Raw genomic sequence first — 26,270 nt, 5'->3', positions numbered from 1 at the left:
GAATCAACGCAGGAATTCTATTGATCTTAAGAATCTATTGCAAAACTCCAACATTTTAAGTGAAAATGGCATTTAAGGATTGCTCTTTTAAAGTTCCTGCTACCCATATAATACTTTCAAAGAAAGCAAATCTAACTTGCTTTCTAACTTGCTCTAACTTGGTAGAACCCTAAAAATACCTTCAATTACAATTTTTTTAATAAATGATAACAGCTCTGTGGCCTTGTTACTGTGAAATAGAAACAATTCACTATACCTAAGTGTTAGAGAATAAAGCAGCTTATAAAATAATGAGTCAAGTGTCCACCACTCACCAGATATATTTCACGGATGGTCCATTTAACCCTGTGAAATAGAAATTATTATCCCTGTTTTACAGATAAGGAAACTGAGGTTCAGAGATGTATGACCAAGTTCACAAAACAAACACATAACAGAGTTAGGACTAAAAGTCTGGCTTCTTTGGTTCCAAAATCCTTTCCCCTTCAGTAAGTCTGCTATTTCTATGTTATTTTTTACAGAAAGAAAATAATTTTAAAAATTAATAAACCAAAAACAGATGTTTTTGGTGATAGAAGGAAAAAAATCTAGTGTACAAAAGCAGCTGAAAATAAGTTCATAGTAAATTTTTAATACAAAAAATATTTCTATAATTATCCCCAAACCTCATTTTTATAATTATATACATAAGAGAAATTTCAAAGGGAAAATTACTTTTAACAGAAGTAGTACTTAGTAAGTGGTGTGTGTAAATGATATACGAAAGAAATAGTGTAGCTTGTAATTTAAAATAGCAGAAGCAGTTAATGGCTAATATTTATTGATTGATTGACAATAGATCAGCGCTAAAAAAAAAAATACAAGTGTTGTATTTAATAAAATGTTCTCTGCTCAATATTATCTATTTTTATACTGATCTTGAAATAGCAATAGCAAGTTCTGTATTTTAAAACCAGGTTGAAGGATGATCTAGTTTCTTTGCACCCTCTGAGTCCTTTTTAAGAAAGTTTTTATCTTCACAAGTCCCGTGTGGATACCTCACAACTCACTCATTTCAGCTCTGATAAACAAAGTATTCAAGGAAGACACTTCCCACTGTTTACTCTTCTTCAGGAAAATACCCACCTTCAAAAATACCTTTCTCTGCATATCAATCTACCACCATGTTTTCAATGAACCAGAAAGTCCATACCAACATCCCAGGGTAAAAAATCCAAAGTTTTGTCAGGCTTGCAGGTTAAGATATCACAGTGGGATGTAAGGGGCCACGTCAACTGGTCAGTGCTGGCACTGAGATGCCCCTGGCTCTGCCTGCCTTGACTCTGTTTGCATGTTACCTGCACAGGGTGTGGGCATACGTGGGCCACTGTGTTACAGGCCTGACAAAAAAAGAAATGGAGTGGGAGAGAGGACCTGGGCGGGGCAGGGTGCCCGCCATCTGATCCCTGGGGCCTGTGAAGATGTCACTTGCATGGGACTTGCCGGTGTGATTGAGTTAAGGATCTGGAGATGGGGAGAATACCTTTGATACAACCACAAAAGTCCTTATGAGGGGGGCAGGGACGAAAGGACACTTGACAATGGACACGGATGTCTGGGAAGGTGCCAGGGTCCTGGCCTTTGACGGAGGAAGGGGCCTCCAGCCATGGACTGAGGCAGCCTTTAGAAGCTGGAAAGGAAACGGGATCTCCCTTTGAGCCTCCAGAAGGAACCCAGCCCAGGTGACACCTGGCTTCAGGCCACAAACACCAACTGGTCTTCCCACTTCCAGGACTGTGTGATAATTTGTTTTTTTTAAGCCAAGTGGGTGGTGATCTGTTACAGTGGCAAGGAAACGAGGACCCAAAGGGGAAGCTGATGAGACGGAGGCAGCTAGGCACTGGGGGCTGCAGCCCTGCCCGGATGGGACCAGCCCACTCACTGTTGATCATCTCAGGTACCATCCAGGAGGGGTGGCCCAACACCATGTATTGCTTTTTGCGGTCTGGCTTCTTGAGGCTTTGCAGGTCTCTGGGCTGTGTCTTCTCTTCTACCATGAGCCATGCCAGCCCAAAGTCAGCCACCACCACCTTCTTGTTCTGGGGTAAGGATGAAGCAGGGCTACACTAAGAGAGGCTCCTGGTACCACCCGTCCACCCCACTCCTACTCTGCACCAAATGGAAGCTGGACAGCTAACAAGGAGTTCCACGTGGAAACCAGGGGCTGGATAGTTTATGTGAGTATCTTCTTCCTCAAAACCCATGTCCCATTTCCCTGTGGAGGTGTGAGTCAGCTGAGCAAGTTAAGGACCTGGGGAAGCCATGTGAAGATGAAGAAGTCATAGGAATCCATCCTGTCAGCAAAAGGCAGAGGGGCTGCTGCACGGTCGTGGTCCTGTGGCCCTTGTACCTGTGCAGAGACCGCTAACGTTGGCAGCTAACTGGGCTCTACAGGGAGGGGAGTTAAACTGGCCGGCATTCAGAAGCAACAGCCCATCTCAAAGACTTCTTTGATTTTTCTAGGCACTTTCTTCTCTCTTTTCCTCTTGGAGATTATGTCCAACCACGCAGCTTTCCAAAGCTTCTCTCCACCAGAGCAGTGTATGAAAATAGCTACTTTTCTTCAGTCCTAGAGAGTCCGGCCCAAAAGCCAACTCTAAAAACTGAGGAGCTAGAGCATAGGCTTGAAATTGCTTTTCTTTCTACCTTGCAACAATTGGGCACTCCCTAAAGCATTAAGTAAAGGATGTATAACAATGAAAATTTCGAGAGGCAGGTCTGTTTGGGCTCTCCTCATTAAATGCTGCTGTCTAAATGGAGGAGCAGTGGTCATGGCTACACTTGACTCCTACTGGTGGGAAGAGAAAGATACCACCCTTCCTTCTGGGTTTTTCAGAAGCAGGGCAATCTCAGGGGGGAAAAATGATTTATCCCTCTTTCCTCCTGGATTTTTATTTTATTTTATGGTAAGAACACTAACCATGAGTTCTACCCTCTTAACAAGATTTTAAGTGTGCAATGTAATATTGTTAACTATTGGCACAATGTTTTATCAAAGATCTCTAGAACTTACTCCTCTCGCTTAACTGAAACTTTGTGCCCATTGATTACCCACTGCCTATTACCTCCTTCCCCTTGTACCTGACAGCCATGGCTCTACTCTTCAATTCTATGATTCCGACTGTTTTAGATAACTCTAGATAAGATACCTTTAGATAGGTGGAGACAAAATACAAGTGTTGGCAGGGATGTAGAGAAATTGGGGCCTATGTACATTGTTGGTGGGAATGCAAAATGGCGTAGCCACTATGGAAAACAGTATGGAGGTTCCTAAAAAAAAATTAAAAATAGGGCTAGTATATGATCCAGCGATCCCATTTCTGGGTATTTATTCCAAAGACTTGAAATAAGGATCTGGAAAAGATATTAGCATTCTCATGTACATAGCAGCATGATTTACAGTACCCAAATATGGAAACAACCCAAATGTCCATTGGTGAGTGAATACACAAAGAAAATGTGGTACATAGATACAGTGGAATATTATTCAGCCCTAAAAAATGAAGGAAATTCTGCAATATGTGACAACATGAATGAACCTGAAGGACATTATATTAAGTGAAATAATCAAAAGCCACAGAAGGGCAAATATGGCATGATTCCTCCTGAGTCAGGCATATGGAGAGACATCTCGGGGAGCTTGTGGAGAAGGTGGACAGGAGGCAGTGTTGGACATCAAAATTTGGGTTGCAAAAGAGAACGCCAGAGAGGGATGAATCAGTTAACTTCCTTTAATTGCTAGTAATTGAAAGCAACTCAAAAGGATTTGCACAACTAGGAAAAGTGATATTGCACACATCAAGAAGTCCCAAGGAAGTGGAACTGCAAGGTGTAGGTTTGTTAATTCAGCTGCCAAGGATAGCACATTGGACGACATTGCACTTTCTACTTCACCTCTACAGCACTCACCTTCACTTTCATGTTATTTCCTCTCAGGGCGCCTGCATTAGTTTGCCGAGGCCGCCATAACAAAGTAACACAGACAGGATGGCTTAAACAGCAGAAATGTATTGTCTGACAGTTCTTGAGCTAGAAGTCCAAGATCAAGGTGTGCATAGGTTAGTTCCTTCTCAGGGCTGTAAGGGCAAAATCTGTTCCATGCCCCTCCCCTAAATTCCGGTGGTTTGCTGATGGTCTCTGGCATTCCTTGTCTCATAGAAGCGTCACCCCAATCTCTCTGCCTTCATTTTTTCATGGCATTCTTCCTGTGTGTATATCTGTATCCACACTTCCCCTTTTGGTAAGAACATCAGGCATACTAGATTAGGAGCCTACGCTACTCCAATATGTCCTCGCTGTAACTAATTATATCTGCAATTATATATATCTGCAATTTTACCCTATTTCCAAATAGGGTCACATTCTAAAGTGCTGGGGGTTAGGACTCCAACATATCTTTTTGGGGGGGAGTGGAGGCGACAGAGACACAATTCGACCTATAACAGTAGAAAAACAGCTGCTCCAGATATCACATCGAGATACAACGTCCCAAAGAAATAGAGCATATCTCTTCCTCATGCCTTTTAAGAAAGTTCTCAGTACACATCCTGTCTTATCTCAGTGGTCAGAGCTGTTTCATATGCCTACCCTTACCAATCTCTGGTGACGGGGTTAGAATTGCAGAGATGTGAAGGCAAAATGCTCCAGAGAATGCGATTACCGCCTCAACTGATAGACAAGGAGAAAGAGCATAGCAAGATGTTACACATGTAATATGTATGGACCCGTAAATTTTCCCATCATCTAAGTTGGGAGCATTTCTCTTTTTTTGCTAATTGCATTTATTAGCTTTTTTAGACTAAATGTTCACTGGGGAAATTTAAGAAAGAATTAATAAGGACAAATTTTGAATGATTCAAATTTACAACAACTGAGATTTCTTCTTCTAAAACACTGTTATATACACGTTTATTGAAGGAAACTGAAAAAAAAATAGTATTTTACAAAGAACCTATTTAAAACGATTCATAATCCCACAGAGATACGCCCTGCTGATGCATTAGAAAATATATTTCTTATCTGTGTATATCATACATATATGTGTACATAAACAAAAATTGGGATTATAGAGTGTATACTGCTAAGTAGCCTGCTGTTTTTAGTTAATATTAATTTAATGTTTACATTTACTTTTTCATTAAAGTGTTAGTAGTATTCATCTTATCTGGAGCACTTCACCTCAAATGTATTTACAGTCTACAGGGTAAATGATACTAAAAAATATACATTCAGTATCAATGGATACCATCATCTTATCTGGAACACCTTACCTCCAACATATTTACACTCTGCAGTGCAAATATACCAAAACATATGGGCACCTGGGTGGCTCCCTCAGTTAAGTGTTCGACTTTGGCTCAGGTCACGATCTTACGGTTGGTGAGTTCGAGCCCCACATTGGGCTCTGTGCTGACAGCTCGGAGCCTGGAGCCTGCTTTGGATTCTGTGTCTCCCTCTCTCTCAGCCCCTCCTCCGCTCATGCTCTATCTCTCTCTGTCCCTCAAAAATAAATAAACGTTAAGAAAAAATTTTTTTAAGTATCAAAATATATACATTTGGTACCAATGGATATCCATCAGGTAGACACAGGATAAATGATACCAGTGTCATGATACTAAAAAGTATTACTCTGGTGAAACCAAATGTATCATTTGATATCATTGATTGCAAAAGCCTTCCAACTCAAGTTAAGTCACAGAGTGAAATTCTGGGTTCCAGCCATGGATTGGGAGAGAAAGTCTGTTCAGAAAGGAATTAAGCATTACTCACGAAAGCTGGTCAAATCGTCAAATATTACCTCCTCTGTGAATCATTGCTTATCTGACTGACTCTAAGTCCAGCCTAAGAATTCCCCACTGTGCTTAATTATTATTTGTCTATGTGTCTGCTTATCTGACTGCCTGTGTCTACTCTCATGGTACCTTGAAAAGTGTTATCATTGTTTGTGTGTGTGTGTGTGTGTGTGTGTGTGTGTGTGTGTGTGTTGTTGTTGTTGTTTTACGTGACTGCATCCCCATGATCCTCCTGAGAGCAGACATGAGCTCTCACCTTTGTATCCTCTGGACCTAGCATCAGTAGACATCAGATATATGTTTTATTAAACAAATGAATGAGTTCATTCATTAACAGGAGAACAAACTCAGATTTTTTTTTTCTTATTCCCTGCAATGATTCCCTGCGGTAGTTTACCTTTAAAAAAAAGAGGTAAAGTTTGAAGGGTTAGTTTTTAAAGTATCTTTTGGAAGAAAGTGAAATGTAATTATTCCAATATTAACCTGGATATTATGTTTAAGTATTAGAGAGGCATGTGCCTAAAAAAGCCAAGTGTCTATAAAAATCAAGAACTTGACAACCAGGTGATGGTTGCTAAGAAACTACATTTTTCTGTGAACACATGGTGTATGAAGTATGGCCTAGATTCATATCCTACATAAAACATCTTCCTTGGAGTTACCTAAAAAGTCTGATTTTGCATTGCTTGTCAAGGCATATGAGTTATTCCCTCTGTTATCCTGCTCCTGGTATTAAAAATCATAGTTCTATACATAGAATATGACTTCAACACCATTATCTGTTCTGAACCTCAGCCCGTTTAGATTACAGACTGAGGGCCCCTTAGTTCCAGAGTTTCGGTGTCATTGCTACCTTCTCCTTGAGTCACTACTGAGGAAAAGTCATCACTTTTGATACACTAACAGAGCTAACCACAAAAATTAAAATACCCACAATGTTTCTGTGTTCCAAAGTGAAGTAAAAAATAAAGTGGATATTATCTGCACATTTTGAAAGACCTCAGTTTACCGCTGGCGGAACATAATGGAGATTTGCTATACTCTGCCCCAAATAGGAAGTCAACCGCAAGCCTTGACAATGGAAGTTCCCAAAAGTACTTAGGGTACGCTAAATGCAAGAGCTAGAAAAGCTAGAAATTGTGCTTGATGTATAAATATTAACTGCTATATTCTTTTAAAAGTTTTTAAGAAGGTGAGAGAAACTCAAATTACCTAAAGCAAAAGAAAAAAAAAAAGACATATGGAGATATTAGAATAGAGAACATTAGACTCGATAGACATTAGACTTGGATAACTCACAGAATTGAAGGAATTGCAGAAGAATGAGGATGTCAGAGGCTAGAACCACTGAGGAGGGAATAACTCTCCTTCCACCGTAGTCCCCAGCTCTCCTTCTCTCTGGGCATCAGCCTCAGTCTGCCAAGTTTCTCTGCATGCTGGGGATGTAACCACCAGTGGCTCTGGAGTCATGTCAAGGTGAGAGCTCCGAATCTTCACCCCAGCTGTGGGAAGTGGTGTGGAAAGATTATGATTGAACCAGCCGGGGCCACTTGTCTAGTCTAGCTCCTGGCACAGAGGTGGGGTAGGTGCTGTGGGTGAAAGACCCTTCAGAGCCCCTGGGGAGGGAGCAACAATAATTTCTAAGACAAAGAGTGAAGCTGTGACCAGAAGAGCTGACCGCAACATCAATAGAAGTCTATTGCTCTGTGTTGATTTTAATACCACTTTCACTGGTTTTGCCAATACAAGACTTTAGGGCAACTCTACCCCTATCTTATACAATCTTATCCCTAGTATTCCTATTCTAAAATGTTGTTGGGGCGCCTGGGTGGCTCAGTCAGTTTGTTCATGCTCTGTCTCTCTCTCTGTCTCAAAAATAAATGTAAACATTAAAAATAAAATAAAATAAAATAAAATAAAATAAAATAAAATAAAATAAAATAAAATATTGTCAACTTCTTTCACCTTAAAACAGCAAGGGATCACTATGACAATGCAGCTGATTGCTCTCACGTGCATCTATAAAATGCTCACATAGTTTTCTGAAGTTTCTCTTTTTGTACATTAAGACTTTTTTATCGAAAGACAAAAAGCAAAGGTGAAGAAAGATGCATTGGAAGTACTTTCCAGTTTCTAAGACTTCTAAAATCAATGTTTCCAAGTTCATTGACAATTCCTTTTTTAATGACAAGAATCGCAACATTAGGGGTGCCTGGATGCCTCAGTCTGTTAAGCGTCCCGACTTTGGCTCAGGTCATGATCTCACGGTTTGTGAGTTCAAGCCCCGAGATGGGCTCTGTGCTGGCAGCTCAGAGCCTGGAGCCTACTTCAGATTCTGTGTCTCTCTCTCTCACTCTCTGCCCCTCCTTCACTTGCACTCTGTCTCTCTCTCCTTCAAAAATAAACATTAAAAAAAAAAAAAAAGAATTGCAACGTTAAAGCTAACAAATATAATGAATCCCATTACAGGTTTCTGTGGAGAATAGGAGGAGCCCCCCATCTGTGGTCATAGGCTGGATTCTCTGGTTTTCTCACTCAGATATGTTTCATAATAATTCACAGTACATTTTCGATGAAGGAATATAATACATCTACATGGGAAAGATTCTCATAAGGCACAAACTGCTTGTTCAGTAAGTATTTATAGAAATGTATGCATTCACTCTTCCCCACCTAGAAATCTATCTTTATTTAAAAAGAAGTGATGCTTAAGAAACACTGTCACACAGGTAGTTGGGATTTTTTCATCTATTCAAAAGATATTCATCTGCCAGAGTGTGGTACATCCACTCCATACCTAATCTCTCAAAACATCCTGGATATTCTTCTCTGTTTGCATAGTCCATCATACAAATTAGTCGCACCCAATTCCACCCTGTTAACCTAAGAACATTAATGCATGTCTTCTAATCATCTTTAGCCTGAAACTGAATTTTCAGTTTGCTTCCAAACTGCAATAATTCTACTTCTATTTTACCTACTTCAGTGTCTTACTCTCTCCCCCTAATGCACAGAGTGGCCTCCTCTTGCAGGCTAAGACATTTACTGCTGATCATTCATAATCACAAAGGAAACAAATGGCCCGCTAAACCCAGGGCAAGGTGAAGTGGGTTCCTTTGTTTACCAAGAGTCCAGTTGCACATGTGCAAGTGGGACCGAAGGGAAGGGCAGCCTGCTGTGTGGATCTGGGGCTTACAGCAGCTGAGCTCTTACTATCCCCAGACCAAGGGTACAGGGAGAGTGCTTGCCAGAAGCAAAGGAGAAAGATCCACAAGTTGTTCTGGCCCAGTAGCTGTTAGATGAAGCAGAAATTGAGGGTAAGCATTTACAAATGCCACTGGCAATTTGATAGAATACTTGTATGTCACCAGTATCTAAGAATAAAAATGGTTCGGATTATCTAAGTCTCTATTTTATTTTTTTTATTTTTTTTTTCAACGTTTATTTATTTTTGGGACAGAGAGAGACAGAGCATGAACGGGGGAGGGGCAGAGAGAGAGGGAGACACAGAACCGGAAGCAGGCTCCAGGCTCCGAGCCGTCAGCCCAGAGCCCGACGCGGGGGCTCGAACTCCTGGACCGCGAGATCGTGACCTCAGCTGAAGTCGGACGCTCAACCGACTGCGCCACCCAGGCGCCCCGGATGAAGCCCTTTGATGGCCATACAAGTTAGTCCCCTGGGACAAAGAGCAGGATACAGAGTGTGGAGTGTGGATCTCCTTTCTGTGCAGTTTCCATCCCCAACAACAAATGCACAAAGGGCCATCGTACAGAGTAATGTCATTTTGGTGATACTCCGTCTGCCACTTACCAATTTATTACCCCTCAGCTCCAGATTCACCCTTCAATACATGCGCCGCCCTAGTGGACAGAATTCCTTACACGCCTCTCTGTACACTCAGCACCATGCTGAGCTCTCTCAGTAGAAAGCCCCGGGGGGCTACTGCAGGGGGAGGGGGCTCTTCTGCTCTTTGCAGCTGCTGCATGGGGTCCACACTGAATGTGGGAGGACTTCGTTCAGGCTCTGCCCCAACCATGCACCCAGATCATGCGGTCCCTCTGCAAGCTCTCAGCTCCAGCCTGACCTGGTATTAAAAACAGAAATCAATTCAGGGGCACCTGGGTGGCTCAGCCAGTTAAGCATCCAACTCTCAATTTCAGCTCGGGTCATGACCTCGAGGTTTGTGAGTTCAAGCCCTGCACTAGGGGCTGTACTGACAGTGAGGAGCCTGCCTGGGAATCTCTCTCTCTCTCCTCTCTCTTTATTTCTGTCTCTAAATTAATTAATTAAGTAACTAAAAATAATTAAACAAATAAATAAATAAACTAAACAAAAATAGAATCCATTTCCCAGGGTTGTTGTGAATACTAATTTTTCCAGTGCTTATGTGATCATTATATTGACATGCTATTCTCACAGGGCGAACCAAAAACAACTTTGATTTTATTCCCCACCTGTTGGAACCTGGGGCTTGGGGTCTGGGCAGCCCTTCTACACCTGAGTGAAACCAGGGATGGCAAAATGACTGTTATGACACAGGACCGGCGGGGGGGGAGGGGGAGGGGAGACATCAAGTCCTACAATCATGCAGTCTCAGGTCAATCATGGAAAGAATCTAGTACAATATACGAGTCAGTACTTCCATCTTTGTTCAGATAACACATGTAGGAAGAAACCATTGTCTTTTACCTCTCTTACTCCCCCTGTCCGCTAACTGTGGCTTCTGGCCCCTACCAAGTTAAGTGTTTGGATGGAGAAGAGAAAAAGAGGCATAGAAAGTTCTTATTTGGTGGGTACAAAACGTGTGGCTTCATGCCATCAGGACTGACAGGTACTTAAGGTTAACCCTTTCTCTTGTTGGTGCTTTTAGGATTCTTCAGAGGGGCTCTTCCCCAAAGACGTGTTCTAGCTCTCCAGCTGTCCCACCAAAGTCTCGGTTTTCTGGAAGCCCACCTAGTACTAACCTTCTCTGTTCTCGGGATGCTACCCCTCTTACTCGTGACCTTAAATTGTTCCAGATCAAAAGGATCTCTTACCTACCACGTGGTTCACACTAGGTCAAGGGAATATTCATGTATCTTTTGTCCAAAACCCTGTAGGACTGAAGGTCTAGCTGAATGCAGCAGCAACTCTCCTCACATGGCCTCCAAAGCCACTTGCCGGCAAACTCTCAGCCTCTCTGTTTCCCGGGGGGTGTCACACGCCAGTCCCCCGGGTTCATCCTGACTGCAGCTAGCTCATGCCCAGCATTCTGCGGGGCCAGCTGGTGCAGCTTGCCACAAAATACAGAAAGACACAGGTTTTCTACACGTCCTCAGCGTTTTGAGGGAAGGAGCCATTTCTGACTTGAATTCTTCCTACAGGAGACTTTCCCCTGTAATTCATAACTTTACATCTTTATTTTTCTTTTTCATGACTCTCCTCAACATCCCTTTGGTGACCACAAACATGGTCATAAATTACCTGCCTGTTGCCTTACTGGAGTTTTACCAGATTGTTCTATACAGTTTGGGGGATAATGTGCACAGTCACTGCAGTAGGAATTAAGCCATCATATGAAGTTTAACACGTGCAAGCCCTACCATTAACACTGTTCTTTGGTAATCTTGCTGTGCACATCCAAGCTAAATGACCTTGAGATTTGAGGTCTCCAGTGGCCCATCTAATTATCTACAAAATCAAGTAACAGACAACATTTTTGTTCCAAATTTGCTTATGTTAAGTAGCTGTGAGGACCTGGGTGGAGGAGAGAATACATAAATGATTTTTTTTTATTTAATTTTTGCCCAAATCTGCTAATAGTATTTAGTTTCATAGTTTTGGATATAAGCCTGGTAATCAGGCTTACTCAGTCTGGTAATCAAGGGTTTTAAATATCAAAGTCCCTATTAAAAGAGTTTTGTTTCAGTTTCCTTAGAATTTAGACCATCCTGTACAAAACCTAGGATGTCTTCCAGGTAAATAAATAGTACTCACAATAGGCTGAGACAGAGGAACTATAAAGGGAAGTACAAATATGTATGAACACTACTGTTTGTAAGGTAAGACCCATCAGGGGCACCTGGGTGGCTCAGTCAGTTGAGCGTCCAACTTTGGCTTAGGTCATGATCTCATGGTTCGTGAGTTCGAGCCCCGCATTGGGCTGTGTGCTGACAGTTCAGAGCCTGGAGCCTTCTTCGGATTCTGTGTGTGTGTCTCTCTCTCTTCCCCTCCCCTGCTCATCCTCTGTCTCTCTCTGTCTCAAAATAAATAAAAATTTTTTTTATGGGGTGCCTGGGTGGCGCAGTCGGTTAAGCGTCCGACTTCGGCTCAGGTCATGATCTCACGGTTAGTGAGTTCGAGCCCCGCGTCGGGCTCTGTGCTGATGGCTCAGAGCCTGGAGCCTGCTTCCGATTCTGTGTCTCCCTCCTCTCTCTGCCCCTCCCCTGTTCATGCTCTGTCTCTGTCTCAAAAATAAATCAATGTTAAAAAAAAATTAAAATAAAAAAAAAAGAATTAATGGATGGGTATTTGGGGTTTTTAGCTCATCCTGCTGCCGTAGCTCACCTGAAATTTTACTAGTAAAGTCGCCGATTATGAGATATACAGAAGTGGGGAGCCTCCCATATAGGAAGTGAAATGGCCATGAGAGAATGCCTCGTGTGTGTTCAGCACAGAGAGGCAGCTAAGGGAAATGCAATTTAGCACAGTTATTGCAACACACACACAGCTGGGGAAGGCAGAGCGTCAGTGAGAAAGCAGCTATAGCAACATCGGTGCTAGGGACCTGATTTATTGCAGGGTTAAGAACCTTTTGTCCTGTAATGAACCTTAAATAAACACGGAGTCTGGAAATCACGGTAGCCCACTGAAGAAGACCAAGGGGAGACCCAAAGGAAGGCGATGCCAATCAGAGCATGGAGAGCAGACTGGCGATTCTTCCCCTGGCACAGGCCATCAGTAATTAGCTCTGTTAATACACCTACGCTAATTGCCTGGTAAACCCATCGTGTTGTCTTGGTTCTTGTCAATTAATTCATTTTTTAAAAATTTGAGCTCCAGTTGCAGAAACTTTTAGGCATGGTGGGGTTTACTAAGCATCTCCAGATCATTATAAAATGCCTTTCAGGGACTGTTACATAACTGGACTCTTGTGTTGGCTATGCTAAGCAGCTGCCCATAGAAATGAGCGTGGCAGGATTCGACTCACAAACTGAAGAAAAACAAATTATCTTGACTTGGGGTAAAGCAGTGTTGCATCCACACATTTACACATAATAACACTGAAGGGAAAGAAAATAATATTCTCCTAGAAGGAATAATATTCTCAAAAAAAAGTAATTCTGGAAGCTTTGGGTGATTTAGTATTGATATAAGCTGTTTTCTACCAGGTAAAATAACAGTCTCTGGAGAGCACTTAAAGCAAATTGAAACCGTTTGTACTTCTCCAGTCTCCTGTACCAGAACGGCACGTCTGTGCCTTCTGCCACATGACTGCAGCACCTCCTGCCACGGGGGCCCAACCTAGATGACCCCCAGTCTGAAGTTGAGCCGTCCAGCAGAGCCCGGGCTGGACCAGCTGAACGTCACCGGCAGACCTGTGAGCATGAGAATAACCTGTTTTGAGACTCGGGTTCTTCGGGTGGGTTGTTTCTCCACATCGGCATGGTAATAGGGGTCTACCGTGTCCCCCAAATATATGTTGAAATCCTAACCCCTAAAGATGAGGGTAGTAGGAGGCGGGGGCTCTGAGAGATGCTTAGGTCATCAGGGTGGAGCACCTCATGAATGAGATTAGTACTCTAAACAAAAGGCTCCAGAGAGTTCCTTTACCCTTCCACCACGTGAGGACACCAAACCTGAGGGTGCCTTGGACCTGGACTTCCAGGGGCCAGGACGGTGAGAAATACATTTCTGCTGTTTATAACCCCCACCCCCACCCCCAGTCTGGTAGCCTGGAAGTACTAAGACAGGGTCTGATTCGGTACTCAAAAAATGCCAGCTATTGGTAGGCATTTTTAAAAGTTCAGTTACGCAAAAGTCAAAGTACATAACCCCAAATATAATGCGTTGAAATCATCTTTGGTGTGCCATAGTAGCATCTTTAAGGTTTAAAAATTATAGAATATTCAAGGAGTATAATGAATGCCTCAGTATAAGATATGTTAACTGATTTTTTGAATTGTTACCTGGGATTTAAATTTACTCACGGCTTTCTATATATCCTACCTTCTACATGCAACCATAACCTCAAGTAAGTAGCAATTTTCTTTTTGCTTTTTGGGCCTTCCTGCCCTATTGCCTCTGTTCTCCTCATAGTTGAGGAAAACGGCCGAAAGATCAACACACGGAAAGTGTAATATAAAGCACCCCGATAACCCACATGCAACAAATGAGAGTTTGTTAAACTATCTTGTTTTAATATCATGTTGTAAATAGCTTCTTTACCCAGACATACAGTCTGTGCTTTAAAAAGGTAACGATTGGGGCGCCTGGGTGGCTCAGTTAAACGGCCGACTTCAGCTCAGGTCACGATCTCGCGGTCCGTGAGTTCGAGCCTGGCGTCGGGCTCTGGGCTGATGGCTCAGAGCCTGGAGCCTGTTTCCGATTCTGTGTCTCCCTCTCTCTCTGCCCCTCCCCCGTTCATGCTCTGTCTCTCTCTGTCTCAAAAATAAATAAAAGTTAAAAAAAAAATTTAAAAAGGTAACGATTATTCTTAAGACTGAATGTAAACAGATTAAATGATAAAAACAGATTCTATGTTTACTATTAATCTTTCCATATTTATTTACTGAATATCTTTGCAATAAACACATCACCAATTTCCTATTTCTCTCTCTCCCTCGTAACACCAGGTACAGGGAAGTCACTCAAAAAAAGATATATATTAAAATGAATAACAAACGACACAATGCATGGCTTCAAAGGTGTTTACTATTTGGTCAAACATTTTTTTAATTGTCAGTTATAAAGAGAAATCTACATTAACATACATGTTAAATATTCATCTACTCTGCATTATTGCTAGGTGACACCATCACATGGTCTGTGGGAAAATGTTAATTCCTGAGATCATTGTTGGCTTTTATCAATCACTTTCCTCACTGTCAGTCATCTTTCCTGAAGTGACTTGGGAGTGTGAATTGGGGTTAGGATGTTCAACTGCAGACCAACTTTCTCCATCTGCTAAATGAGCAAGCAGGCCGTCTCACCTCCAAAAGGCACAAAAATAACCACGGTGTGGGGAATTTTTTTTCAAGGTATGCCATAGAGGAAAAATGTGGACTGAGCACAGAAGAGGAATGTTACGATTGCTCTCAATCGCCCAGAAGGAATGTGGTTAATCAGTCCTTGACATACAGCAGTCCAGCTATTATTTTGCATCTATTTAAAATACACTCTGCTAAACAGTTATGTTGAATTTTAAAAGAAAATTGCTTAAACTTACATTCAGTTTCTTTCTTTAAACCAACATAGTCTTTCCCTTCACGATGCAAACACATGATACGCTGTAGCTGAGTGGTCCCTGGCCCCACGCTTTCTGCCCTGGGTTGCGGTACAATTACACCTGAGCCATAAAAAAAGCAATTCTGCATTTGTGTGGGAGCAGGGAGAGCTTCCACTTGGAGATGAGGTGTCAGATAAAGTCTGAACTTAGTAGGGCTAACAAAACTTTACTGATTGCATAACTCATATTATTTTAGGATAATTTTTTAAAACGAGCCTACAAGTCCCTAACTGAGATATAAAACAGAAAAAAAAGCTATGAGCAATCTTTCTTTCCTGGGTTCATTAAGGCCTTGGAATCATTTAGATCTGTGTTGCATGCATTTTGCTTCTCTTCCACATTTTAATGTACTTGCCTGTGAAAGCACTATGACAAATTAACTGAAAGAAAACCACTCTGAAACCGCTTGAGCTTTTGAGCCTGACACAGAGGTTTAAAGGCTTATACAACCTAGCCTGTGTTTCTCTCTCTGGATCTTCATGTCTAAATGATTGTCGAATGCATAAAACATGAAGAAGTGGGTACTGACCAAAGATCTCGTGTACCTGCCTTTTCAGACTGGAACCGAAAACCCTTTGAAGCATCTTTAACAACAAATAATGGCCTATTTCACAGATCTGAAAACAATAATCAGTTTTCCTGACCTACAGTTGAAAACAAAATTATCTTTTAACTAAATAGGATCAGCTTCAAAATCCCTTTGGAGATGTTTTTATTTATTAAATGCCTTCCTTGACAACAGCATCTTTCATTTCCTATTACTCCAATTCAATTTCTCCTGCATACAAAGTAATGAGAAGAATGGCTGTGAATCCAGTTAACATTCCAGCATTCTGAATCATGAAGTAAGTAAAATCGGTTTTTCTTCCAGTTACCTTTTCTCTCAGCATGTCGTTCATCTCTGGAAACTAAGAGAAAGATACATTGTTAGATAACTGTCGCCATCTGGTGGTAAAACATAAAACAGCCGCCTAGAGGTTTCTGCAGGGTTGGGGCAGTGATGACTTAATTCAGATGTTTAAATGTTTTATTTAGCATAGCGTATAGATATAGCATAGCATTGATAGCATAAAAGGGATATCTAGCCCTACCAGACATCAACAAGAATAAAAGTATAGAAGTAGTGCTCCCCACCTGAGTTAATCAGTGGGACAGGATTTGCCTCATTTTATGCCTTGTGTTTCTTTGTCTGTCCGCCTCTCTGTCTCTCTCCCGCCTTACTCTATATGCTCCATTCACACCATTCTTTCAGGATCTCAAATGCATCCAAACTTTTTCTGTCCTCAAACTCATCACTCCCACCCAAACCACTATCTGACCTCTTCCCCCTCTAATTTCTCAATAAGCTCCATCCTTCAGGTTCCAGCTTCAAATCATACTTTCCAGCAAGGCTTCCCTTAGCCCCTCCTAACTTACAGTAGAGTCCCCTAACTTCATCTCTCGCCACACTGCTTTTCTCCTTAGCTCACGGATTTTTTTTTATTTGTAATTATTTAGTCATGCGTATGATTTTATTCATTGAATTTCTGGTTTCCTCTCTTTAAAGATAGAATGCCCCACAGATGCAGGGAGTGTGCCTCTTTTTGCTCACTCCAGTGTCCCCAGCACCTTGCAAATTCCAGGCCAGGCACAGAAATATCAATCAATAGTGGCTGATTAAATAAATCTTTAGGAATCGCTATACATTTAATTCTGTTCTCTTTAATTTGTGTCTTTCTGCTTGCTCTACCCCTCACAAAATCATAACGTTTTCAAATAAATTATGTACTGTTCTAGGATTGAAGGCTAGAACAATCTCATTACAGTGAGCGCAATTAAAACTCCAGCTTCTGTTCTTAAAATCTACCCTTTCTCAGCAGATAAACTCTACTGAAAAGGTTCCAATAGATCTGTAAATGCCAGCTTTTCAAAATGTATTCCAAAATTATATATATATATATATATATACACACACACACATACATAGACACACACACGCACGTACACACACACGCACACACACACACACACACACACACACACACACCATGGTGCATTGTACCAAAGCATCCAAGAGGCCTCCAGAACCCAATCAATCCATGTGCCTGATTTAAGAAAGTTGTTTTACCAGGATAAAATGAGTGAAAGCTGTGAAACTATTCTGAAAAAAGCAAACTGTTGTAGGACATACAACGTCACATATGAGTATCCTTTCCTTGAATGGAACAATTCTGATATTCTGTTCTTCTAACAAAGAACAGAAAAGTGATGGCCTGGCACAAATACAGTATGAGACACGAATTGTGTGAAGAACAATATAATGCAGTGATGGTTCTGAGTGATGACGTTCTTGCTCTGATCAGGGCCTGCACAGAACAGTGAGCAGAGCGAGAGGGTTATCATGTGGAGCTGAGAATGCAGATGAAGGAAACTAAATTATTAAATTATGTGTGTGATACATACTCAGTTCCAAACGCAAAGGAAATGCTCCTTGAATTGCATATATGTAGCACATTCTCATTTTCTAGAAAGCTGTCCATGATACATTTGAAAATGCACAGGGCACAGGATCATTGATATTCTCTCTTTTACACACACACACACACACACACACACACACATAAATAAAGACACAGACACAGCATAAACACAGATACAAATATATACCAACCCATGTAAATATTGTCCAATTTCAATTTACCAGTTTTAGTTTAATCCAAAAGACTCCCACTGTTTAAAACTCTGAAATAACAAAATGCTATTTATTCTAACAAGTTATTCCCTTCCAAATGTGATGTCCTGGGGTGCCTGTGTGGCTCAGTCGGTTAAGCATCTAACTTCAGCTCAGGTCATGATCTCACGGTTCATGGGTTTGAGCCTCTCATTGGGCCCTGTGTTGACAGCTCAGAGCCTGGAGCCTGCTTTGGACTCTGTGTCTCCCTCTCTTTCAATGCCTCTCCCCTGCTTGCACTCTGTCTCTCTCTTTCTCTCTCTCTCAAAAATAAACATTAAAAAAAAATTTTTAAACAATAAAAAATGTGACATCCTCACAAAAGAGGGGGAGAAGGTCCAATGGGGACATACTATAATAGAGTACAAGGCTTACCTACCACAAGGCAAAAAACCTGGGCCAATACCTCTACTTCAGCAAAAGTAAATCATTTCATCTCTTATCAATTAGATCATAGATCAAACAATCAATGAGAATCACTTTCAAGTTATTATTAGTACAACAAGAATGATCTGTTGAGCCAGGAATGTTTTGAATGACAGAATTTCCACACTGTGGAAAGTAGAAGGTCACCCTTAGTCAACTCACAACCCAGATGCTTATTTCTAAATTTTAAATTAAAACAAGATAAAAAATTTTAATTTCTTACCATATCCGCCAGAGAAATATAGAGGAACATGCCTCCAGCAAGAGCAAATATAATATTTGGAGCAAAATTGTTGCCCACCAAAATGCCAAAAGCCAGCCCAACATAGCAGGAGCATGCAGAAAGGAAATTGAATAACAAGGCTTGCCGAGTGCTCATTCCTGCACTGAGTAGGATCACAAAGTCCCCTAGAAAAAGAAGAAAATACCAAATAGTTCTTGCTATTTTTGGATAAGAGAAGATAAGCATCAATATCCAACAAGGGCTCCTTCACTTAGATGCATCAGTGGGATTTTTAAGTGTGTCGCCTAAAATGTCTCACTACAGGGGCGCCTGGGTTGTTTAGTCGGTAAAACGTCCAACTTCAGCTCAGGTCATATCATGGGTTCGAGCCCTGCCTCGGGCTCTGTGCTGACAGCTCAGAGCCTGGAGCCTGCTTCGGATTCTGTGTCTCCCTCTCTCTCTGCCCCTCCCCAACTCACACGCGTGCACTCTCTCTCAAAAATAAATAAATGCTAAAAAAATTTTTTTAAATAAAATAAAATGTCTCACTCCACTGAAATCAAGAAGTAACCAACTTTTACAGTATGATCAGAGCCCCTTACCTAACTCATGAGGAAATTCTTCACACAGAATTGCTATAGAGGTACTGAGTCCCTGAAGAAGAGACAAGGTACAAGAAGCCCCAATCGCCAGGCCATCGATGAAATTGTGGAGGGCGTCACTGAGGGTTACCATCCAGGCAATTGTCCCTATTTTTGACAGTTTGGGTCCCTTCAAACAGGTACATGAACTCGACTCTGTTTTTCCATCCTGTAAAATAACAGAAAATCAACCAACAAATTAAGCTACATTTCTTGAAAGTCTGAGAGTTACACAGAAAGGAGTAGGAGATGTGTTATGTATTGAGAAAGACAAATGGTTCCAACAGAAAGTCTTTCATGGTGGCTAAGAACTCCTAATCATTTATAACAACAAAAACTTACCATAGGGAGAAAGGAAATGAATAGACTGACAGGCCTTGAATGAGCTACCCAAAAGACATTTTACTTTGGTTTCCCCTTAAAAAATCCTTTTGATTTGTACAAACAGTTCTTACTATTGCCTTCCTAAAATGCAACAGATACTAACTGAAGAATTTGACTCATTTGCATACTTTAAAATAAAGGAAGTTTTTCACAGACCAAATGTAAAGTCTTTTTCCATGCTACAATGTAAATGTGAAACCCACATTTAAAGCACAATGACATCAAAGAACATTTATGGTAATCCGTCCTACATTATCTGAGCAGGTTATCTGGACCTCAGTTTCTTCAACTGTGAAATGAAGATAACATACTACATGATTCATTTACTTTTCAATGACTTATTAAGTTTCTGCTGTGTTCCAGGTAGTGTATGTTGGGTGATTAAACTGTAATAATGCATTCCCTGCTATCTCTAAATTTCAACGATTCTTTTAACATCTCAGGAAATGTGATTGGAACAGGTGTGCCTTTGCACTAACACCTCTGACCATTTTGAAACAAGAATAAAAACAGAAAAGCCTACAACAAAACCTTTGAAAGAATTTAGATTTCCATAAAATTTACAAAGTTGCATAAAACCAGATGCCAAACACCAACTCGAGCCATTTTCCAGAAACGGTAGAAAAAGAAACTAAAATGCAAATTTACTTTTAAGTAGGGATGCAATTTGCAATTAACTGGAGAGCGTTTTATTCCTAATTCTCCTCCCCTCAACTCTACCTCAACAGCTAATCAACACATTTATTGAGCGGTGTCCTGGATGCCATGGGAAGGGCACACAAGTGGAAAATGCAACTTCTATCTTCAAGAAGCGTATTTGTATTAGAGAAACGTGATGTAAAGTATATGATTGACTTTGTAAAAAACATTCATTATACGTCCGGCTGAGAGGAGCTGCCTTCAGAGCCATCATCTGCAAGGTTTTAGATTTGTTTCGATGCCACTTCATTGCTCAAAACACTTTGGGGACTGGCTCTTTCAGAGCTGACTTTAGATCTTGCAATTTACATCCTTTCACCGTGTCGTTAGTGGCAAATTTTCATCTTTGGGGAATGTTTTTGTTTGTACACACAGCCAAAAGTCATTTGGAGCCACTATGTTCTTAAATGAACATGCAAAGGGCAAGGGCGGGGGGGGGGGGGGGTGGTTACTGGTAGCAGCAGTGGTTGTAGAAGTAGCCTGAGCCGTGATTGTAGTAGGAACAGACACAGTAAAGGCATAAAGTATTTATCATGTGCCAGGCCCTGCTCTAAGCACCTGAGATATTTAATTCCTTTGGAACAGCTCTGTGAATTAAGGACTACTATTATCATCATTTTAGAGTTGAAGAAACTAAAAATACAGAAATGTTGCTGAACTTATCCAAGGATGCAAGGGAAATACGTGGACTATTTTAGTAACTGTTTTACTACTTCAAATTTGTGGGAGGGTGGGGAGGGGACCACTTCTTGTCCAAAATAGGTTCTGAAGGCAATTCACAAGAAGAATACCCCCTTCTCTCAAAAAACTCATTTTTCTATTATTTTTTAATGTTTGTTTATTTTTGAGAGAGGCAGACAGAGTGCAAGCAGGGGAGGGGCAGAGAGAGAAGGAGACACAGAATCTGAAGCAGGCTCCAGGCTCTGAGCAGTCAGCACAGAGCCCAATGCGGGGCTCGAACCCATGGACCTGAGATCATGACCTGAGCCGAAGTCAGACACTTAACCGACGGAGCCACCTCCCAAAAAACTCTTCTAAACACTTGAAGCAATGTTGGAATAAGCGTTCAGTCTCCCTTTGTTTTAAAGGTAAATCTCAGCGGCATAAAAAGAATTCCATCTGGTCTTCAAATGTGGTCTTTTTACTTTACAATGTTAAAAGATAAACTGAGGTAAATTTAAAACTCAAAGAATTTGAGCGAAAATTGATTCAAATTGGGCATTGTCAAACCAGGTGTGGTTAGGAGTGCTCCATGGACAAGAGCGCAAGGGAGAGACTGTTACAGAGACAAGGCAGAAGCAATGCAAGAAAAGTACTGATTGGCTATAACTTAAAGACCCATTGGCTTTTTGTGACCAATTGTCTTTAGGTTTCGATTTCATAACTTTGAGACATTTACAGGCTTAGATTTTGGTTTGATTACATAGGCTGCCAAGGCATTAGAGCCACCTCAGTCTAATGGCCTCCTTGTTTACTTACTTTAATAGTCAATATATCTTAAATGGACAACATACTAAACAATCACAATTTAGTATAGGTCATATGGGTGACTTGGGTAAGAAATGCCCCAGAACAGGAAGCAATAATTGCCAAAGAAACAGAAGTGGTCATGAGAAAAGCCATTGAGGAAGAGACCTTGGCTTTACAAAAACTTAGTGCCAAGAGACACTTAATAAGACCACTTGTTTTCATCTTCCAACTTGGTTTACCTAATCAAATATTTATATTTCTTTATTTACTTGTGAGGATTTAAGGAAAAGAATAAAAGACTAAATTTTGACTACCTGATATTATGTACAAAGTCTGTATACAAACTCCTTTAATTCTGAAAAAGAAATTAAATTAATATATCAGGCATGATTCTCTTACCTCTAAGTACAGATATTACTGTGTTTATTATGCTTCCTTCTAGCTCTATAAACTTAGGTTTCAAATGACACTGTTGGGTAGGCTAACAGTCATACATTTTTAATAATTTTGGAACAAACATAAGTAGGCATACATTCACAAAGAGCTTATTTTTAATTCACCAAGTACTAAGTTACTGAGCAGAGGAAACACTAAATTCAAGTTCTTCTGGTTAAGTTACTGAGTATTCTTCTCTCTCTCTTATTTGTGTTTACTGTTTTCATTGTTTGCTTGCTTGCTTGCTTGCTTCCTTGTGTGACTTAAACAATAAATCTGAGGCTATTTCTAAGTTCGCCCATGATGAAGCAACTCAATCTAGTGGAAAGATCTTAGGTCTAAAGTCCTAGCTTGGCTTTGACAAGAATTACTGTGGAATCATCAGTAAGGTTCTTAACATCTCTCATCTTAGTTATTAATGGAAATAAAAGTCAAAGCAAAGTGCACACTAATCGGAACTGAGGGAGAAAGAATATCACGGACCAAAGTTATAAAAGCAGAGGAGAGACTACAATCCCAACATAAGTATATTGGGGAAGAAACAAAAAGGGAAAAAAAGTACTAAAAAATCAAAATGAAAAAATCAAGTAGACTTATTGCAGAACCCTTTACATTTAAGCAAAGAGAAGGGCCATCAAAAAGAGGAAGAGGGCACAAGGGGGAGAAAAAGAAGAAGACGCGGAGGTGTGGCATGAGGAGGGAAGAGGAGGAAGACAAATAGAAGGAAGAGGAAGATATGAAGGATGGAGAAAAAGAATAAAAAGGAGGAAGTAGAGAAGAACAAGGGGGTAAGGAGGAGAAAAATGAGGAAAGAAAAAAGGACTTAGTTATCTTTCAGTAGGATATGAATCATATTAATACATCATATGTGTGCAGTGAAGTATTATGCAGAGTAGTGGGGATGATGAATGTCTATTCCACATATAAAAATGTCCAAAACACAGTGTTGAGGTAAATATATATTTCTCAGCATGGCCAATCTTTTATTAAAATAAATAAAAATTTAAATAAATATAATATTTTTGTTAAATATTTTGTCAAAATAAATTAAATAAATAAGTAAAATACATCTTATTATAATTCCATGATGGTCTAAGTGCAAACATATTTGGAAGGATATTTACAAAATTGGTAATCACAGTTATCCTTGGGAGACAGCACCATTATGGATAATCCTTGAGGGTTCTTTTTCTTGTTATCTCTTATGGGTGTCCTGGATTTTTTTTGCACTTATTGTATATCATTTTAATACTTGGAAAATAAAACATTCAAGCCACAGGATGAGAACTAGCAAGAGGGAAAAGTGAACTTGTCATTATTCAGGAATTATCATCAGCAAACAAGGTAAAGCTGGAAAAACGGGCTGCCTACCAGATTTTATCTGCATTGAAAAAAAGCATGTGCTATCCCACTAAAATGAAACTTTTTTGTTGGATTAATGGCTGCAAAGTCCAGCATGAGCACAGTCAGACCTCATTCTTCATTGGGAGAGTCAAGATGAACCATGATTAATAAAAACATTCTTATCGTTTATTGTCTATATGTTTCATTGATAAGAAGGTAAAAGTAAACAACTATTGCAGGTAAAAGTTAAATTCCAAATTCTAAATCCCATGCTGAAAGAATTTTTCAGAGGAAGCACTCTGATAAAAATAAAACCAAACCAAGAGGAAAGGAACAACCTACTAAAAAGCATAATGAAGATGGCAAAAGGAAGTATAAATGACAACAAACAACAGATGAAACTTATATGCAAAGAAATATATAAACTCTGTGCCCATGAAACAAAAGTTAATGTAATATAAATAAAAATGATACAATATCATTTTAAGAAGCTGTAAAGAAGGGGGAGGGTTGATATTTAAGGAAAGGAGCACTGAATGCAAGCTAGCTTAAAGATTAAAAGACCTGTGTCTTGGCATCAAATGGGCATGGCTACTTCATAGCTTTGTGTCCTGTAGAAAGTTACTTGGGTCTTAGTTAATGCAATAAGACAAGAAAAGGAAATAAAAGGCATACACATACTGGGAAGAAATAAATAAAACTCTCTTGTTGGCAAATGACATGACTGTTTACATGGAAAATCCAAAAGAATAGATGAAAAAGGTCCAAGAACTAATAAGCAATTATAGAAAGGTTGTACAACAAGACTAATGTACAAAAGCCAGTTATTTCCTACATACCAGCAATGAGTAAGTGGAGTTTGAATTTAAAATCACAAAACCATTTACTGGCACCACCCCCAAAATGAAATAGGCATAAGTCTAACAAAATATGTACACAGTCTATATGAAGAAAAGCACAAAACTATGATAAAAGATATCAAAGAAAAACTAAATGGAGAGATATTCTATGTTTGTGGATTGGAAGATTCATTATTGTCAAGATGTCAGTTCTTCCCAATGTGACCTAAAGATTCAATGCCACCCCAATCAAAATCCAAGCAAGTTATTTTGTGGGTATTTTGTGATTCTAAAGTTTATACAGAAAGGCCAAAGACCTAGAATAGCCAATACAACTTTGAAGGAATGGAACAAAGTTGGAGGAATCACATTACATGACTTCAAGACTTACTAATATAGCTACAGTAATCAAAACAGTGTGATAATGGTGAAAGAACAGACAAATAGATCAAGAAAATAGAAGTATTAAGCTGTGAAAAGACATGAGGAATCTTAAATGCATATTACTAGGTGAAAGAAGCCAATCTGAAAAAGCTACTTGTTGTATGATTACAACAATATGACAGTGTGGAAAAGGCAAAACTATGTAGACAGTAAAAAGATCAGTGGTTGCCAGGGCAGTGAAAATACTCTACATGATACCACATTGATGGATACATGTCATCACACATTTGTCCAAACTCACAGAATGTACAACACCAAGAGTGAACTGCATACTATGGACTTTGGATGATCATGATGTGTCAGTGTAGGTCCATAAGTTGTAATAAATGTATTGACCTGGTGGGGGATGTTGATAATATGGGAGGCTATGCATGTGTGGAGGCAGAGGGTACATGAAAAATCTCTATACTTTCTTCTCAATTTTGCTATGAACCTAAAACAGTTTACAAAGCACCCATATGTTATTGTCTTTGTTTTTTTGACCTTTACAACATCCTCATGAGGGAAACAGAACAGACACTGGTACTCTTAAAGATAATGAAAATGACAATCAAGAATACAAATGACTTAGTCAAAGCCACACAACACAGGAGCTGTTGGGATTAGGCTACTTAATTATTTACTGAGCACCTATTTTATAGCAGGCAAGAACTGTGCTGAGAACTGTGCTGAGAACTGTGCTAAGAACTGTGGACAGAAATATAAATCAGAGAATCTCTGTCTTGTTGGAATTCATAATCCAGAAAGGAACAACCAAGATTCAAACTCCAGGCCTGTAATAAACAGCTCTTATCTGCCCTTCCAGAATAACTCTCTACCCTCTCACCCTGCTCTGTCCTGAATGAGCCATCTCTACAGGCTCTTCGTCCTCTGGTTTTCATTTGAGATTGACCATTGGGTAGCTCTAGAGAGAGTTCAGTGGGAGAAAGGAGGGAGAACTTAGGGTATTTATTTTTCTGATACCCATTTGTTCGGTCATCTAAGGCTGTCCATGATCCTCAAATGAAGGCCACAACTCTCTTTGCAGATTTTAGTAACCGCTCTCTGAACTGGGTGTTATCTGGGCCAGTAAGTCATAAAATCAGCTGTTCACATCAGCATTCCATTATTAAATTGTATATATAAGAACAGCCCCACACCAGTCTTGAAGATACAAACAAATTGCAATGGCAGGTGACTTAGAACTCCGTGGTATCTGAACCTTATGCTTCATTTCTTTTCCTTCAACAACAATAGGCTTCATGGGGAGTTCCCTAAAGCCAGTTAACTATGGAGAGATCTGTAAGTGCTGCAGCACCAGCCAGCTATACAATTTTACTCACAATAAACTTAAAATA

General features: G+C 40.2%; 1 protein-coding gene across 3 annotated transcripts in view; it reads right to left on the bottom strand.

Annotated features, from left to right (window-relative positions):
- Positions 1–14,726: 14,726 nt before the first annotated feature.
- SLC39A8 (solute carrier family 39 member 8) overlaps positions 14,727–26,270 on the bottom strand; it is a 90,201-nt gene continuing 78,657 nt past the window's right edge. For all 3 annotated transcript variants that reach the window (XM_040477405.1, XM_040477402.1, XM_040477416.1), the window contains exons 7-9: positions 19,280–19,487; positions 18,678–18,862; positions 14,727–16,226 (exon numbers count right to left, since the gene is read on the bottom strand). In XM_040477405.1, coding sequence (XP_040333339.1) covers positions 16,077–16,226; positions 18,678–18,862; positions 19,280–19,487 — 543 coding nt within the window. In that variant the 3' untranslated portion in view covers positions 14,727–16,076. The remainder of the gene's footprint in view (positions 16,227–18,677; positions 18,863–19,279; positions 19,488–26,270) is intronic.

The sequence above is a fragment of the Herpailurus yagouaroundi genome, unplaced genomic scaffold, assembly GCF_014898765.1.
Source record: "Herpailurus yagouaroundi ecotype Mexico unplaced genomic scaffold, PumYag 28, whole genome shotgun sequence".
Classification (NCBI taxonomy): domain Eukaryota; kingdom Metazoa; phylum Chordata; class Mammalia; order Carnivora; family Felidae; genus Herpailurus; species Herpailurus yagouaroundi.
Note: the sequence above shows the minus strand (reverse complement) of the source record. Positions and strands in the feature narration are given on the sequence as shown.